The following is a 17,136-nucleotide window of genomic DNA, read 5'->3' on the forward strand; positions in this document are numbered from 1 at the left end:
ATTCCAAATGATTATGCATGATGCAAAACATAATAATAATTTTGAAGTCAACCTCCAGAGCAAAATTTTGTTTTTGAATAAACCTCCCAAAAACAACAGTAATTTTTCATAGTGGGTGTTAACAGATATACAGCCATGTGTGACAAATGTTTAAGCTGCTTTGGTCGTCAAACAGGAGCAAAAAAAAATACCTTTCGCGGGGGGATTGATTAGTCACACTTTCACCGTTTTATGAATTATTCAGCGTGAACACCAGTGGGATTTCATTCTGTTGATGAGCTTGTGTTTATCTGGAATTGGCAAAAAAAAACAAAAACAAAGCTCAATTCAATTCTTAGGGCATTGAATCGATCGCAACTGGACTGTTGTGGTTATCTTAGATTAGAAGACGTTTTGCCTCTCATCCGAGCAGGCTTCATCAGTTGTTAGGTTAGCCTGAGTTGGTGATGAAAAAACTCAACTATTTATGTTTCAAGTTGGAGGCATGCCCCAAACCACGTATGATATTCTTTTGGAATGCAAAAAAAAAAAAGGACAGTCGTTAGGCAGAAAGGCTAGCGTCTGTCAACAAGTGTCCTTAGGTGGAAACTCCCTCGTTAATATTCCATTCAGTGCCCTGAGAATGAAATGACCTAGATGAATGTGAATATTCACAGGCACGCTCACTTTAATTGGATAAATTCTTGCCTCCTGATTGCTGCACAAGACTCACTTGACTGCTGACATCAATTCACAACTTTTCATTCATTCGCCAGGGACATTCTTGCAGGTTTGGATTTCATTTGAAATTTAAGACTGTTTTTCATTGTTTTAAATCGTTATTCATTGTAGACCAAGAAATCGTCTATGGCTGGGAATGCTTGTTTTTCTACGTGTGCCCTGACATTGGTTGGCGACCAGTCCGTTGTTTGCCAATATGTGCCCTGACATTGACTCAGGAGCAGTCCATCCATTTTCTTTACCGCTTATCCGCACTAGGGTCGCGGGCTCATGAGCAGTCCGTCTTTTTATTATTATTTTATTGGGGGGAGGTGTTTATGTTGTTCATGGCGCTCACTGGAGGAGCTTTGACATCATCGTGGGGTTTACTGAAAGGGACCGAGTGCGCTAGGGCAAAAGCCATCGTCACTAGGCCTCACCCAAGGACCGGTCAGACACCTGAAACGATCATCCTCACCGTGGAAAAATAGTCGACAAATGCTGACAGACGATGTTGAGGATGAGACCACAGCAAAGAAATGAATACAGTACAAACTATTCTTTTAAAGCTTTTTATATGGTCTCTCTCGATTGTGGATTTTCACCTATTATGGGTGGTTCCGGAACTTATCCCCCACGATAAACAGGGGTTCACTGTACTCAAACAGAATGGAGAGTATACTGTATGTTCCCGTAATGATCTCCAGTCCTCGTATGTGATTGGACAGAGGGCTCAATTGTGTGCCTTGATGTCTTCATGTTGCTGCATGCAGCTTCAAGCTTGTCAGGGGCTGTCATGGAGCTCACGGGTCAGTGGTCTCTGGTGGGAACGCACGAGTGTCCATTGTCTTCCCGCGGATTCCACGCCGAGGTCAAACCAGAGGAAAAAGACGCACTGTATGTTCACATATGTTCACACGGACAAAGACGATTTGTGTCAGACAAATGACAGAAGCCCTGATGAAACCTCGCCAATTACGACGACATAAAAGGAGAACGACTGGTGATTAGAGCAAGCTAACACTGGATCAATTTTGCAACACAAATTTATCAAAGTATTTGATAAATCCACCAGGAGCAATTCTAGATTCCGCCTTTTGGGACGGCTCAGCCCACAGAAAGCCACAGGGCTGTACGACGTTGTGACATGGGACCGTTAGCGTTTAGCAAAGTCCCGCATGGAGTGATGGTGAGAGATAAGATTCACTGGTCTGATGAGACCAACTTTTTGGCCTTAATTCTAAGTGGTATGTGTGGAGGAAACCAGGCACTGCTCATCACCTGTCAATACAGTCCCAACAGTGAAGCATGGTGGTGGCAGCATCATGCTGTGGGGGTGTTTTTTAGCTGCACTGACAGGACGACTGGTTGCAATCGAAGGAAAGAAGAATGCGGCCAAGTACAGGGATATCCTGGACGAAAACCTTCTCCAAAGTGCTCAGAACCTCAGAGTGGGCCGAAGGGTCACCTTCCAACAAGACAATGACCCTAAGCACACAGATAAAATAACGAAGGAGTGGCTTCACAACAACTCTGTGACGTTTCATTAATGGCTCAGCCAGAGCCCTGACTTAAACCCAATTGAGCATCTCTGGAGAAAATGGCTGTCCATCGACGTTCACCATCCAGTCGCAGTTCGATGATCGACTTTGTGGTCGTGTCATGACTTGCGGCCGCATGTCTTGGACACTCGGGTGAAGAGAGGGGCGGAGCTGTCAACTGATCACCACCTGGGGGTGAGTTGGCTCCGATGGTGGGGGTAGATACCGTTCCGACGTGGCAGGCCCAAACGTATAATGTCCGTCTGGCAGGATCCCCTGTCAGAGGGAGTTTCAACTCCCACCTCCGACAGAACTTTGCTCATGTTCATGGGAAGGCGGGGGACATCGAGTCCGAGTGGACCATGTTCCGCACCTCTATTACTGAGGCGGCCGACCGGAACTGTGGCCGTAAGGTGGTCGGTGCCTGTCGTGGCAGCAATACCCGAACCCGTTGGTGGACACCAATGATGAGGGATGCCGTCAAGCTGAAGAAGGAGTCCTATCGGGCCTTTTTGGCCTGTGGGACTCCTGAGGCAGCTGATGGGTACCGGCTGGCCAAGCGGAATGCAGCTTTGGTGGTCGCTGAAGCAAAAACTCGGCCATGGGAGGAGTTCGGTGAGGCAAATGGAGAAAGACTTCCGGACGGCTTTGAGGAAATTCTGGTCCACCATCCGGCGTCTCAGGAGGGGGAAGCAGTGCACCATCAACACTGTGTATAGTGGGGATGGGGCGCTGCTGACCTCGACTCGGGACGTTGTGAGTCGGTGGGGAGAATACTTTGAAGACCTCCTGAATTCCACCAACACGCCTTCCCATGACGAAGCAGAGTCTGGGTTCTCTGAGGCGGGATCTCCTATCTCTGGGGTTGAGGTCACCAACGTGGTCAAAAAGCTCCTCGCTGGCAAGGCCCCGGGGGTGGATGAGATTTGCCCAGAGTTCCTAAAGGCTCAGGATGTTGTGGGGATGTCCTGGTTAACACGCCTTTGCAACATCGCGTGGACATCGGGGACAGTGCAGACTGGGGTGGTGGTGTGTTCCAACTACAGTGGGATCACACTCGTCAGCCTCCCTGGTAAGGTCTATTCAGGGGTGTTGGAGAGGAGGGTGCATCGGGAAGTCGAATCTCTGATTCAGGAGGAGCATTGTGGTTTTCGTCCTGGCCGTGGAACAGTGGACCAGCTCTACACCCTTGGCAGGGTCCTCGAGGGTGCATGGGAGTTCGCCCAACCAGTCTACATATGTTTTGTAGTCTTGGAGAAGGCGTTTGACCATGTCCCTAATGGAGTCCTGTGGAGCGTGCTTCGGGAGTATGGGGTACCGAACCCCCTGGTACGGGCTGTTCAGTTCCCGTACGACCGGTGTCAGATTTTGGTCTGCATTGCCGGCAGTAAGTCGGACTCATTGGCTTCCCCTCTCCAGGTCGGGGATGAGACAGAGTTCAAGTATCTTGGGGTCTTGTTCACGAGTGAGGGAAGAATGGAACGGGAGATCGACAGGCAGAATGGTGCAGAGTCTGGAGTGATGCGGACTTTGTATCACTCCGTTGTAGAAGGAGCTAAGCCGAAAGGCGAATCTCCCAATTTTCCGGTCGATCTACGTTCCTACCCTCCCCTATGGTCACGAGCTGTGGGTTGTGAAGAACAAGATCCCAGATACATGCGGCCTAAAATGAGTTTCCTCCGCAGGGTGTCCGGGCTCTCCCTTAGAGATAGGGTGAGAAGCTCGGTCATCCGGGAGGTTCTCAGAGTAGAGCCGCTGCTCCTCCACACTGAGAGGAGCCACATGAGGTGGCTGGGGCATCTGATTCGGATGCCTCCCCGATGCGTCCCTGGTGAGGTGTTCCGGGCACGTCCCACTGAGACCCCGGGGACGACCCAGGACACGCTGGAGAGACAACGTCTCTCGGCTGGCCTGGGAATGTCTCGGGATCCCCCCGGAATAGCTGGATGAAGTGGCTGGGGAGAGGGAAGTCTGGGCGTCCCTGCTAAAGCTACTGCTCCCACGACCCAACCTCAGCTAAGCGGTAGAAAATGGATGGATGGATGTATGACTGCTGATATGTAGTTCCTCTCCTAGTAGTAGTAATAATAATAATAATAATAATATCCATCCATCTACAGAAACATTAGTTGTGAGATTGAAGAAACGGACGCCAGTGAAAGCTACCCCCGCTAGGACGCCACTACGAACGGTTAAAATCACTCATGAGTACGTTCATGGAGTACGTCGTTCCTTGCGCAAACTAATCACTCATCGTACTAGTTCGCAGTGAACCTCCGCTTGAGTAACTCATGACAGAACAGTCCACTTCAGACATACTGGTACGTCGCTCCATAGCAGATCGCGAACGAAGAAGTTCAACGAACGAATCACTCGTGGCTGACTCCATCCAATTCAGTACATTCAGTACATTCAGTTCAGCAATTCAGTTCAATTCAGTCCCTCCCCCACTTACACGGTGCTGCCTGACGTTGGCTGCTCATTGGTCAGTCGCTGAAGTGAGTGACGCTGGGGAATCACGAATCACATGGCAGTAGTTTAGTGAAGTACCGCCCCCGCCTGCACGCTGCCTGCCCATTGGTTGTTGGCCAAATATTCACACGTGAGTGACAGAACGCTGCAGGAGTTCCGTTTGCGCTCCTAGCTGACTCGCTCGTTGTGGCCAACCTCAAATAACGACTCATTTCATAATCTGATTCAGTTTAATACGTTCACTAAAAAGATTCGTACTTTTGAACGAAACGTTCGCGAACGATACAACACTACCTGCTCGAAACTGCAGTACCGCACTCCGCCTGTACAGCTCCCCTCCCCTGGTGCTCTGTTTACCTCTCAACCGCGCGCTGCTCCACAGTGGCCGGCTGGACACGCACCGCCGCCCCGCAGCCTCGCCTCACTTTGCCCGGTCCGGTGCGGCCGCCACGGGTGTAAAAACCGCACCCCTCGTGGATCCTCATCGTTGCCGGTGTGCTGGCGACGCTGTCCCCGTAGGTGAGTGGCGTCAAAATCGGGCTCTGTTGACAGACAAGCAGACGGTGCCGCGGCTCGGCTGGCCGGAGACGTAAACTGCTAGACGGCTAACTACGAGTTCCCTCCGCCGTGGTCCCGTCAACATGGCGCCGTCCAAAACAAACCAATAGGGGACTGACCACAATCGCCAAACTACTGTTGTACCACATTGCGCCAAGTGTCGACTCTTTCCGGAAATAAACAAACAAAAAGCGAGAAGGGATGTTTCTTCTTTTAATCGCTTTTCTAGCTGGCTAGCCAGACGTAGCAACGTCACAACATTTTAGCATTGCGAACTAACCCACCTTGTCGTATCGTTTTATTAGTGGCCAGTCTCACGTTGAGCTTAATTGGGATATTAGCCATTAAAAAAAATATTAATTTGGATGCTTATTGGCTCTTTTTTTTTTTTTTTAAACAATTTGTCTCGTAGCGTGCTAGCTGCTAGCCGCAGTCTGTCTCGCGCGCGCGTGTGTGTGTGGATGCAGCGTTCGTGGCCTGCCTGCCAAGGTTGTCTCTTTGTGGACAAAACCCACTTATTTTACCATCATTCTCGTATAATATAATATAACTATTTGATGACATACAAGGCTCAACTGGTGGGAAGCAAAGCGCGTGGTTAGTGTCAGCATCAGTGATTGATTGACAACACGACATAAATGTGTCGTACATTTTGTTTGCCAAGCTTTATGGAGCCTTGGGACATATTTTTACATTACAAAAAAAATCTCAAGGCACTCCACCACCAAACCAAAATGTCACAAAAAGAATATGCAGTATTGTTGTATATTTGTTGTTCACGCTAACCTAATTAACCTCTGTCGCCACCTGTTGCCATTCATACAACAGAACAGTTGTTTTGTCGTTTACGCAACAGGTCCTCATTTCCCACTGAACGATGACATTTGTGAATAAATATAGATGAGGTTATCATAATTTCAGTATTTAGTGAACCCTGAATAAAACACATTTTTTAAAAGGGTTTGTTAGTGCCTGCTCTCATTCTATAGCTGGCACTGTTTTCCAAATAAGCGACAAAGCATGATTGCTTAAAGTTTTTTTTTTTTTTTTTTTTTTTGGGTCAATGCAGTTGAAATTTATTTGAAAACTGACATGAGAGAGAAGGAAATATTGCATAATTAAACTCCAGAATTTTCAACCAAACCATATAATTTCTTCTGACCAAGTACACTACATTTATCCTAACATATAATGTGAAATGCCATAGATGGTCTAGTGGAAAATAGCTTAGCTACGCTAATTATAAGCCTTCAAACAACTGCTACTTTAACACACAGAGCAGCAACGTTTACAGTAGAAACAGAGCATCCTGTATATTCCCTCTGCTCTGTGGGAACAATGGCTATTGCTGGAGCTTAGAAGCCTCATCATCTTGCTCTTAACTCATTCACTGGCAGCTGTTTCCGAACATTTTGACAGATTTTTCAAGACCCACAGAATAAGTATTCTATAGTAATCAGCTGTAGAACATGGGTTGGTTTCAGCAAAAACACGTTTCTGTCTAAAAAGCGGCGTAAACAAGCTTTTGGTGAAAGAAACGTCAAGCAGAACAGTGACCTTTTAATGCAAATATTTTTTTGCTTTTGTTTTGCTTCTGGAGACTGAACAAACTTGGGCTTTCACTATTGAATCTTTTTTTAGAAGAAATTAAGATACTTTTCCGCCCAATTTTATTTTATTTTTTTACTACGAACATGCATTTTATTCTCATTTATGAGGGCTGGACTTCTATCCTTAAACTGCATATGCTGGTACTGAGCGTATGGTATAAACTGAACAGCATTTGAGACAACAAAATAACCCTTTGCTGAACGGTTAGCATTTGCGATTAGCATTAGCGCTCTAGTGATTACCATTTTAGGTTTAAAAAAAAAAAAAGAAAAAAGAAAAACCCCCGCTAACTACCATTCCGCACACTCATGTTATACAGTCCCCTCCAAAAGAATTGCAAGGGTAAGGTCAATTCCTTTGTTTTTGTTGTATACTGAAGACATTTAGGTTTCAGATCAAAAGATGAATATGAGACAAAAGTTCAGAATTCCAGCTTTTATTTCATGGTATTTAAATCTAGGTATGTTAAACAACTTAGGAAAGAGCACCTTTTGTTTGAAGCCACACACTTTACAAGTGAGCAAAAGTATTGGAGCAGATATTAAATTAACTTAAAGTGAATAAGATTTAATATTTGGTGGCATAACCCTTACTGGCAATAACTGACCCATTGACTTCACCACATTCTCCATTTGAAATGCTTTTCCAGGCCTTTACTGCAGCCTCTTTCAGTTCTTGTTTGTTTCTGGGGGTTTCTCCCTTTAGTGTCCTCTTCAGTAGGTAAAATGCATGCGCTATTGGGTTAAGGTCCGGTGATTGACTGGGCCAGTCTATGACCTTCCACTTTTCCCCCCTGATGAATTCCTTTGTTGTGTTGGCAGTATGTTTTTGATCATTGTTTTGTTGCATGATGAAGCTTCACCCGATTAGTTTGGATACATTTTTCTGTAAATGGCCAGACAAGATAGTTTTGTAGACTTCAGAAGTCATTCTGCTGCTTCAATCATGAGTTACATCATCAGTAAAGACTAGTGAGCCCGTTCTAGAAGCAGCCATGCAAGCCCAAGCCATGACATTACCTCCACCATGCTTCACAGCTGAGTTTGTGTGTTTTGGATCATAAGAAGATCCTTTCTTTCTCCATACTTTGACCTTTCCATCACTTTGGTAGAGGTTAATCTTGGTCTCATCAGTCCACAAAACTCTGTTCTAAAATTTTTGTTACTCATCTCTGTACTACTTTGCAAAATCCAATATGGCCTTCCGATTCTTTTTGCTGATTTGTGGTTTGCATCCTGTGGTATGGCCTGTATATTTCTTCTCTCTGTCTTCTTCAAACAGTGGATTGTGATACCTTCACCCATGCCCTGTGGAGGTTGGCAGTGATGCCACTGATCAGTGTGTTTGGGTATTTCTTCACAGCTCTCACCACAATGTTTCTGTCATCAACTGCTATTGATACTCTTGGCCGACCTATTCGATGTCTCTTGCTCAGTACACCAGTAGTTTCTTTCTTTTTCAGAACATTCCAAATTGTTGTATTGGCTGTGCCCAATGTTTGTGCTATTGCTCTGATCGATTTTCCGTCTTCTCTCAGCTTCAGAATGGTTTGGTTTTCTGGGGCTTTATGGTAGGGTCACCCATGACAAACAGGTCCTAGGCGAGGAACCATACAAAGAACGGCTCAAATAACCCCTTATTATGATAAAAATAAATGAACCTAAGTTTCCCTTGCCTGTATGCAGGTCACCGTGGCTCCCTCTGGAGCCAGGCCTGGAGGTGGGGCTCGAAGGTGAGTGCCTGGTGGCCGGGCCAACAGTGCATTCGGTAAGTATTCACGTTTTAGTTTTTCCACATTTGTTGTTAGAGCCTCATCCAAAAATGGAATAAATTCATTTTTCCCTCAAAGTTCTACACACAACACCCTATAATGACAATGTGAAAAAAAGTTGTTTTGACTGGATGATCGGTGGAGACATGATACACCTGAGCTCAATTTTGAGCTTCGTGGCAAAGGCTGTGAATACTTATGTACCTGTGATTACTTAATTTTTTATTTTTAATAAATTTGCAAAAAATTAAAAATACTTTTTTTCACATTGTCATTATAGGGTGTGGTGTGTAGACGTTTGAGGGAAAAAAATTAATTTATTCCATTTTGGGATGAGGCTCTAACATAACAAAATGTGGAAAAAGTGAAACGTGAATACTTACCGAATGCACTATAGGCCTGGCCACCAGGCACTCACCTTCGAGCCCCACCTCCAGGCCTGGCTCCAGAGGGAAAAGGGAACAAAAATCATGTTATCATTAATGGGGTGTTGTGTGTAGAATTTTGAGGGGAAAAAATGAATTTATTAAATGTTTTAATAAGGCTGTAACATAAGAAAATGTGTGTACGCAGATGGGGCCCGGCTGGCCACAGCCCGAAAAGGCAACATTGGTGGCCTTCTCATGAGCACACCACATGTGGACCTTTGCTTCAGAAGTTGGCTCTAGGGACGTGGTATGTCACCTCTCCTGCAGAGAAAGAGCCCCAGCTGGCTTGTGAGGTTGATAGGTTCGGATGGATATAGTTGGGCTCACCTCCACACACAGCTTGGGCTCTGGTACCAGTCCTCTTGAGAGGGGTTGGATTCTTTTCCACTCTGGAGTTGCTCACGGTGAGAGGTGCCAAGCAGGTGTTGGCATGCTTCTTGCCCCCCGACTCGGTGCCTGTACGTGGGGGTTCACCCCGGTGGATGGGAGGGTAGCCTCCCTCTGCCTTCTGATGGGGGGACAGGTCCTGATTGTTGTTTGTGCCTATGCACCAAACAGCAGTTCAGAGTACCCAGCCTTTTTGAATTCCTTGGAAGGGGCTCCTGCTGGAGACTGACCCGTTCCGCTGGGGGACTTCAACGTTCACGTTGGCAGTGACAGTGAGACCTGGAAGGGCGCTGCTGGATAGAAGTGCTGGAGCGGCGCATGGTATGGACTGCTTGAATAACAGTGGTAAAATCTGAGATTTTTGATCCAGTCCGATCTGATCTTTTTTTTTTTTTTTTTGCTGATATCGGACTGATCTCAAAGATCGGATCGGGACACCCCTAATAGTATCCCACATTAACTTCTTAAACAATGACAATTGGGATGAATGAGGTGAGTTTTATTATTTGTTGCAGACATTTTAGACAGAGATCGCCATTAAAGTTGTGCAGACTTTGTGAATGAAGCGGTTAATATAACTGTGGGAATGGGGAGTGCGGATGGTGGTCTGCATGGTGAGCAGAGCGCCAAGACAGGGCTAGACTCTTCTTCTTAGATGGTTTTAGCTGTGTCTTCAAACTGCTTCTGATACTGGCGCTGCCCGTCGGAGTAACAATGTGATTGCAGTTAAAAATGACACCTAACTAGTCAGATAACAGTTTTCGTGATGTCAGAGGTTTCAGTGCTGGTTTACATGCAGATACTGTTCAAATGTATAAAAGTTACAAATTTTACGACTTCAGCGGTGACTTTCAAGGTTTTACTGCGCTAACAGGTCCATTTCACGCGTTTCATGTGTTCTATCACAGTTGAGATGAATAAGGAAGTGATGTCCCGCGTGGAGAAAAAGAGGTTGGCGGATCCCAAAGTGGTCCAGTATGTGTGGGCTGCCATCGAGGTTATCCGCAACCAGAAGCAAATTGCCAACATGGATCGTATCTCCAAGTAAGTGCCGCTTCTGCAATAGAATTCATTACTATTTGGTACCGGGTCCTACACAGAGACTGGGCAAAAAAGAATTGATTGACCATCAAAGAAGTTTTATTTAAAAATAAAAACAAAAAAAGAAACGGGTGCATCCGCCTGTGCATTTAGACACACAAATCAGAGCGCTTGTCTCTGTCACATGAGATGGTAGTAAAAAGCCCCCAATTCAGCAAAATTAATAAACTATCTTTAGAGCTTCTTTAGAAAAGGGGAGAATGCTAATGATGAGACCAAAGAAAAAGAGCCTACAACATTCAAGAAAAAGGAGAGCCACATTTTAGAGACAATATCAAATGTCCTACTTCAAATACAGGTTTATCTCGACAAGTGATTGTCACGCACCAATCCTGCTCTGTGTAATATGTGGCAAGTCTCACAAATCGGGCAATGAAGCCTTTGAAACTGCCAAAAAGCACTGACGACAGTCATCCCTCGCCATATCGCGCCATGTCTCATTTTAGGGCTGGGTGAATTTTAATCGTGATTCCGATTTTGGCTTCTCACGATCATAAAAACATTATAATCAAAGAAAAACGCTTAATAAAAAAAAAAAAAAAAAACACACCCCGGCGCGGGGGCGTGGCTTTAGCGTCATCCTTCACGCACCTTCCCCTGTCCTCAGCCACGTCCGCTTTTCCTCTGTGTAAGCAGCGTGTCGGCAGAAAATACTCAAAAAAACAAATAAATAAAAAATGTCAAGCAGAGCGCTCATCACACAACAACATTTCTAGATGTTGGAACTCGGTGCAGAGTCACTGATGGTGTAGTGGTACACTCGCCTGACTTTGGTGCAGGCAGCGTGGGTTCAGTTCCCACTCAGTGACGGTGTGAATGTGAGTGCGAATGGTTGTCCGTGTCTATATGTGCCCTGCGACTGACTGGCGACCAGTTAAGGGTCTAGTCCGCCTTTCGCTCGAGGTCAGCTGGGATAGGCTCCAGCGTCCCGCGACCCTAACCAGGATAAGCAGTGTTGAAAATGGATGGATGGAACTCGGTGCACTCAAAAGGCGTGCCGCATTATAAGGTGCCCCGTCCATTTTGGAGAAAATTCAAGACTTTTAAGTGTGCCTTATGGTCGTGAAAATACGGTATTGTTTTTTTATTTCTGTTATTTTAATATATTATTCTTTTACTGGTTACTAATTTATTTTGTGGTCGTTGCTTTAAGTTGTACTGCATTTAAAGTTGTTTTGGTAGTTAAATAAATACTAAGTTTTGAAATCAATGAATAATTGTTTATTAATCATATTATAATTTTTTTCCTGAATCGCCCAGACCTAGTCCCATTGTATCATGGATTTTTAAATCATTCATATCTAATTTTGACGGCACGGTGCTCGACTGGTTTAGTACATCTGCCTCACAGTTCTGAGGACCTAGGTTCAAATCCGGCCTCATCTGTGTGAAGTTTGCATGTTCTCCCTGTGCTTGCGTGGGTTTTCTCCAGGTACTCCGGTTTCCTCCAACATCCCCAAAACATGCATGGTAGGTTAATTGAAGACTACAAATTGCCTGTTGGTGTGAATGTGAGTAGGAGTGGTTGTTTATATGTACACTGCGATTGGCTGGTGACCAGTTCAGGGTGTACTCCGCCTCTCGCCCGAAGATAGCTGGGATAGGCTCCAGCATGCCCTACTTATGAAAAGCGGTTTGAAAAATGGATGGATGGACATATTTTATATCTCAGCTTTTTCGCTATCTTCTTCTGTTCCTTTGGGCTTGTCCCTTTAGGGGTCGCTACAGCGCGTCATCCTTTTCCATGTAAGCCTATCTTCTGCATCCTCCTCTCGAACGCCAACCGCCCTCATGTCTTCCCTCACGACATCCATCAACCTTCTCTTTGGTCTTCCTCTAGCTTTCTTACCTGGCAGCGCCATCCTCATCATCCTCCTACCAATATGCTCACTATTTCTCCTCTGGATGTGTCCAAACCATCGAACTCTGCTCTCTCTAACTTTGTCTCCAAAACATGGAACCTTGGCTGTCCCTCTGATGAGCTCATTTCTAATTTTATCCAACCTGGTCACTCCGAGAGCGAACCTCAACATCTTCATTTCCGCCACCTCCAGCTCTGCTTCCTGTTGTCCTCTTCTCTCTCATTTTCCTCATTCATCACCTCCTCAGAGTATTCTTTCCATCTATCTAGCACACTACTGGCACCAGTCAACACATTTCCATCTCTATCCTTAATCACCCTAACCTGCTGCACATCCTTCCCATCTTTATCCCTCCGTCTGGCCAACCTGTATAAATACTTTTCTCCTTCTTTAGTGTCCAACCTGGCATACATGTCATCGTATGCCTCTTGTTTGGCCTTTGCCACCTCTATCTTTGCCCTATGTCTCTTCTCAATGTATTCCTTTCGCCTCTCCTCGGTCCTCTCAGTGTCCCACTTCTTCTTTGCTATATCAGGTGATTTTGCGGTGATCATTTGTCAACACAGACTAACACATAGCATTAACCCAGGGGAAATTTCACACTTAATTTAGTTAATTTACTATAGCCTGCCACTGCGAGTTAGAGCGAATTGAAATCCCTCCACAGGTGGTCAAGGAGAGACAAAGCTGCCGGTGCTCTTTCAATAGCGTTGTTGAACAAATACTAACAATAGAAAAACTTTAAAAGCTCATTCATATACTAGCAGCACAGCCGCAACGGGCGCCTAGTCACTCAACACAGAAAGACTAACAGTTTACCCCGTTAACAGTCATCCAACTCTACACTCTCATTTGCTGACTACCACATGCCTCACCAGGCTAGACCCTGCCACTTTAAAGCCACATACATTAAAGGTCACACATACTACAGTATATAATGTGATGATAGCCACCACAAGTTGACAAAAATAATATTGGCACCTCTCATACATATTTTGTATGGGTATTAGACATAAAGCTAATTGATTAGTTTGGTTGAGTATTTATGTTTTGATGACTTTGACTCCCTACATATGAAATCAGATTTCTGTATTTTCTACTTCTTTGTCAAAAGAGGCTTGTTACTTTTTTTCAACATCGTGGGTGCCGACACGATGTAAAAAAGACAGCGAGAGAGGAAAAGTCAACCGCGGTTGACATCTTCATTAATTGATTGAGATCATGGGGTTTTAAAAGATGGAAAAATAAAATAAATAATAAATAAAAAATAATCAATAAAAAGATTTTATTTTAAAGCCATATCGTTGAGCCCTACTCTGAATAATTGTTTTTCTCAATCACACAATTTCTATTCCTAAAATCTTCCAAATATGAGGAAAGTTCCAAGATGATCTTGTGGATGATTGGATTCTAGATCAGGTCTTTTTGTTGTCTTCTCCGCCCACATCTCTGCCACAAAGGCTGTCTGTCTGCTGGAATTAAGAGAGACAGGGGGGGGGTGTTGTCCGTAGCGGGAATATCTGTGGCAATGCGACGCTTGCTTGGCGTTGCTGTGACAACAATGGCCACCAGGGCTCGCTTGGCGTGCCGTGAGCGTAGGCTCTTGCCAACGTGCCGTGTGAACCATCCCAGCTATTAGTTTAGGATGTAGGGAGCAATCGTAGAGATTGCCCTGAGCGTGCGAGGTCATTGTTGTGATGTTATAATGCTATAAGCAACTAATAATTGAACAGCAATTGTGCAGCAACACATGTAGATAGACAGTGTAGCAAGACTCACAGGCAAATATAGTTTATCCTCTGCAAAAATTGACCAATATTATTGCATGTTACTGAGTCACTGTGAGTAGTAGTAGGCCTGTCACGAAAATTTTTCTCGGACAATATATAGGGTTGGGCAACGTTTGCATTCGAGCGATTCCGATTCCAGTTCCTTATTTCGATTCGGGTTCCAAACGATTCTCGATTCCGATTCTTTTAGGGGGGTGGGGCAAAAAAGTTTGCATGATTTAAATAAAGCGTGTCCAAATTATAAACATCCATTTTCTTCGCAGCCCGCAGCATAGACTAAAATGAACATTTGGGGGTTCTTTATAACCAGTATCAATATCAAACCTATGAACTAAAATATATAAGTATATAAAATATAAATACCTATGAACTTAATATTCATTAATTAATGTTTCAGCTATAAGTAAAATATAGCATTGTTATGACAACTCTAAATTGCCCGTAGGTGTGAATGTGAGTGCGAATGGTTGTTTGTTTATATGCGCCCTGCGATTGGCCGGCAACCGGTTCAGGGTGCACCCCGCCTCCTCCAGCACGCCCGCGACCCTAGTGAGGAGAAGCCTCACTGACTTCACTGAAGCTCCAGGCGGTGCAGGCTGAGGCTTGGAGCGGCAGGGAGAACGTCAGACGCGACACATCGTGAAAGCCTCCTTTGCGTAATATAATCTTAGTCCAAGTGTTGCACTGAGGCGACTGGTCATTAATTTTAACAAAGTTAAGACACCCTTTTGTTTGCCGCGGCTGCCGTTGGGCACAAGCACGTCTTCATGTGCATTCTTCTTCGTTGGTTTTCGCCCCTTCTTCGTCGTTGGGCCGGAGGACTAGGCATTGAAACTGGGGACCGAAATTTTTTTATTTTAACCATTCCGGGAGAACCGGGACTGACGTTCCGGTTCCAAACGGTTCTCGATTCTTGATGCCTACCCCTAACGATATATTTTACTCAAAACTATTAACGCTAAACGATATTGTTTTTTAATGCCTATGAAATCATAAAAAATAAGGCCCGCCCTTATTTATTATTATTGAATTGTATTTTTTCTTTTAAATCGTTTTTGTTGTTGTTAATTTTATTGTTGTTGTTATTATAATTTCCTTTCTTGTTTCTCTACTAAATTGTTTTTCGTTACTCTGTAAAATGTATCCCCCTGGGTCTGAAATAAAGAATAAAGAGGTGCAAGACTAGCCTGGTTTATATGGAGCCTACTATTCCAACTACAGTATAATGGTTTAGAAGCCCAAACCAAATAAAAATGCTCCATATTAACGCCTCACTTGGAATAAACAGGCCGAATCCAAATGCAATTTCATCCGGTTTCACAGGGGTGGAATATTCCTTTCGCCAAACCGATCAGAAGTAAATCAGAAGTCAGGAAAAGCTCTGTCTGCGCGTGCGTCGTCTGGACATAAATGCACGGTGACGTCATCATTTACGCACAGCGTAAATATGGAAGTTCCTGACAGAGGTCGTACGCGAGAGAGATCTTGTTTTTAACTACTTAGAGGTTTTTTTTTTATCAAGCATTTAAAAAAAAAATTATGTATAAAATCAATCCCAACTACCCTGCCGAATAGGCGACGGGCCTCCATCTTGGTAAATAGCGTGACATTCACACAGCTATTCCGATTAAATGTAGTACACATCATGGATACACCTGATTGGAATAGATCACACGTAAACAGTTGACCAGAGATCTTCAATCCGAATGATTTAAATCGGAATGACAAAGTCTCCATGTAAACCCTGCTATTATGTGGTTGGTCCGCTGAAGACAAGCCCTTCACCTGTCAATCAAAATGCATTGGAGCTGGATATTTACAGTAAGATTAAAAGAGTTGAAGAAAAAGTCCCAATGAAACGTCATTGGAATTGGGGTTATACGTGCTGCACGTGGAGCAAGGTTGTAGACTTGGATGGAGCCAACCCCGCCTATTGTACCGGTCCGCCGGCGTTCCATGAGCCCACTCAGGGCTATACACTAACTTTTGCACTAGTAGCACTGGTGTGACCAACTTTCTCAGTTGGTCGCACAAGCACATGATTTGGTCCCACCATTTTTGAGGAGGTTCCACATGACCATGGCATACCATAGTTTTCGTATGACGTAAAGACTAACAGTGACTCAAGATATGATACTTTACAAGGTAGGTACGGGCTAATCAGCTTGCTCACCAGTAGTCCCGATGAGTTGACGGCTCATACTTGTCATTTAAAATGACTAAGTAGTGGGCAAGCGTCAATATCGGTACTTGGTGGCCACTGGCCAGACACAACGGCATACTGTCTGTGGCATGCATATGTGGTGTGTATGTATGCGACGGTGCTGTGATAATAGCGTGTCCTATCTGGAAGAAGCAGTTAATTATGTTGCAGCTGACAGTCAATCATATTGCAGCTGGCCGCTTTTAACTCAAATGGAATTCATAACAATGATTGCGATGTCACAGCGCTCACTCTCTCTATCGCTTGCTCTCTCTCGTGCAGGAGGAGAAGATTGCAATGGGGAAAAAAGGTGACTTTCAACCATTAGAACATGCACTCGCGCAAATGCAACGAGGAAATTTTTAATCGCACAAGCTGGAAAAATAGGTCGCATATTATGACCAATTTGGTCAATCTCGAGCCCTGCCACTGGCGGCTAATAACACGCATGCTTTGTGATCCCCACGCCGGCTCACCATAACAATGTCCATTTATCGAGTCCGTAAAAACTATCGTGCCCATTTTGTTTATCGAACGATAAGTCGATATAGTAATTATCATGACAGGCCTAAGTAGTAGTGACTCTTCTTTGTTTGTATCTGTATGACTCTATTATGCTACCCTTTGGTGACCAAGGCTGGCACACCAGAAGGAGCAGCACAATGAGTTGAATTAATTAAATCATGTTGCACAAACTGGTATAGCGTATATTG

At 44.7% G+C, this 17,136-nt stretch overlaps 1 protein-coding gene and 1 long non-coding RNA gene across 5 annotated transcripts in view; one reads left to right on the forward strand and one right to left on the reverse strand.

Annotated features, from left to right (window-relative positions):
• Positions 1 to 5,202, reverse strand: part of LOC133488422 (uncharacterized) — an 18,074-nt gene extending 12,872 nt beyond the window's left edge. Inside the window, exon 1 of the long non-coding RNA XR_009791660.1 lies at positions 5,070 to 5,202. This is a non-coding gene — a long non-coding RNA (uncharacterized LOC133488422). The remainder of the gene's footprint in view (positions 1 to 5,069) is intronic.
• The window catches only part of zmynd11 (zinc finger, MYND-type containing 11), a 69,417-nt gene continuing 57,377 nt past the window's right edge, over positions 5,097 to 17,136 (forward strand). For 3 of the 4 annotated variants that reach the window (XR_009791659.1, XM_061796219.1, XM_061796220.1), the window contains exons 1-2: positions 5,097 to 5,231; positions 10,376 to 10,511. Coding sequence is in view for 2 of the 4 variants with exons in the window: in XM_061796219.1 (XP_061652203.1) it covers positions 10,381 to 10,511 (131 nt within the window). In the remaining 2 variants the exon portion in view is untranslated. The remainder of the gene's footprint in view (positions 5,232 to 10,375; positions 10,512 to 17,136) is intronic. The other variant, XM_061796221.1, reaches the window with a different exon arrangement.

This window comes from Phyllopteryx taeniolatus, chromosome 14, assembly GCF_024500385.1.
Source record: "Phyllopteryx taeniolatus isolate TA_2022b chromosome 14, UOR_Ptae_1.2, whole genome shotgun sequence".
Lineage (NCBI taxonomy): Eukaryota > Metazoa > Chordata > Actinopteri > Syngnathiformes > Syngnathidae > Phyllopteryx > Phyllopteryx taeniolatus.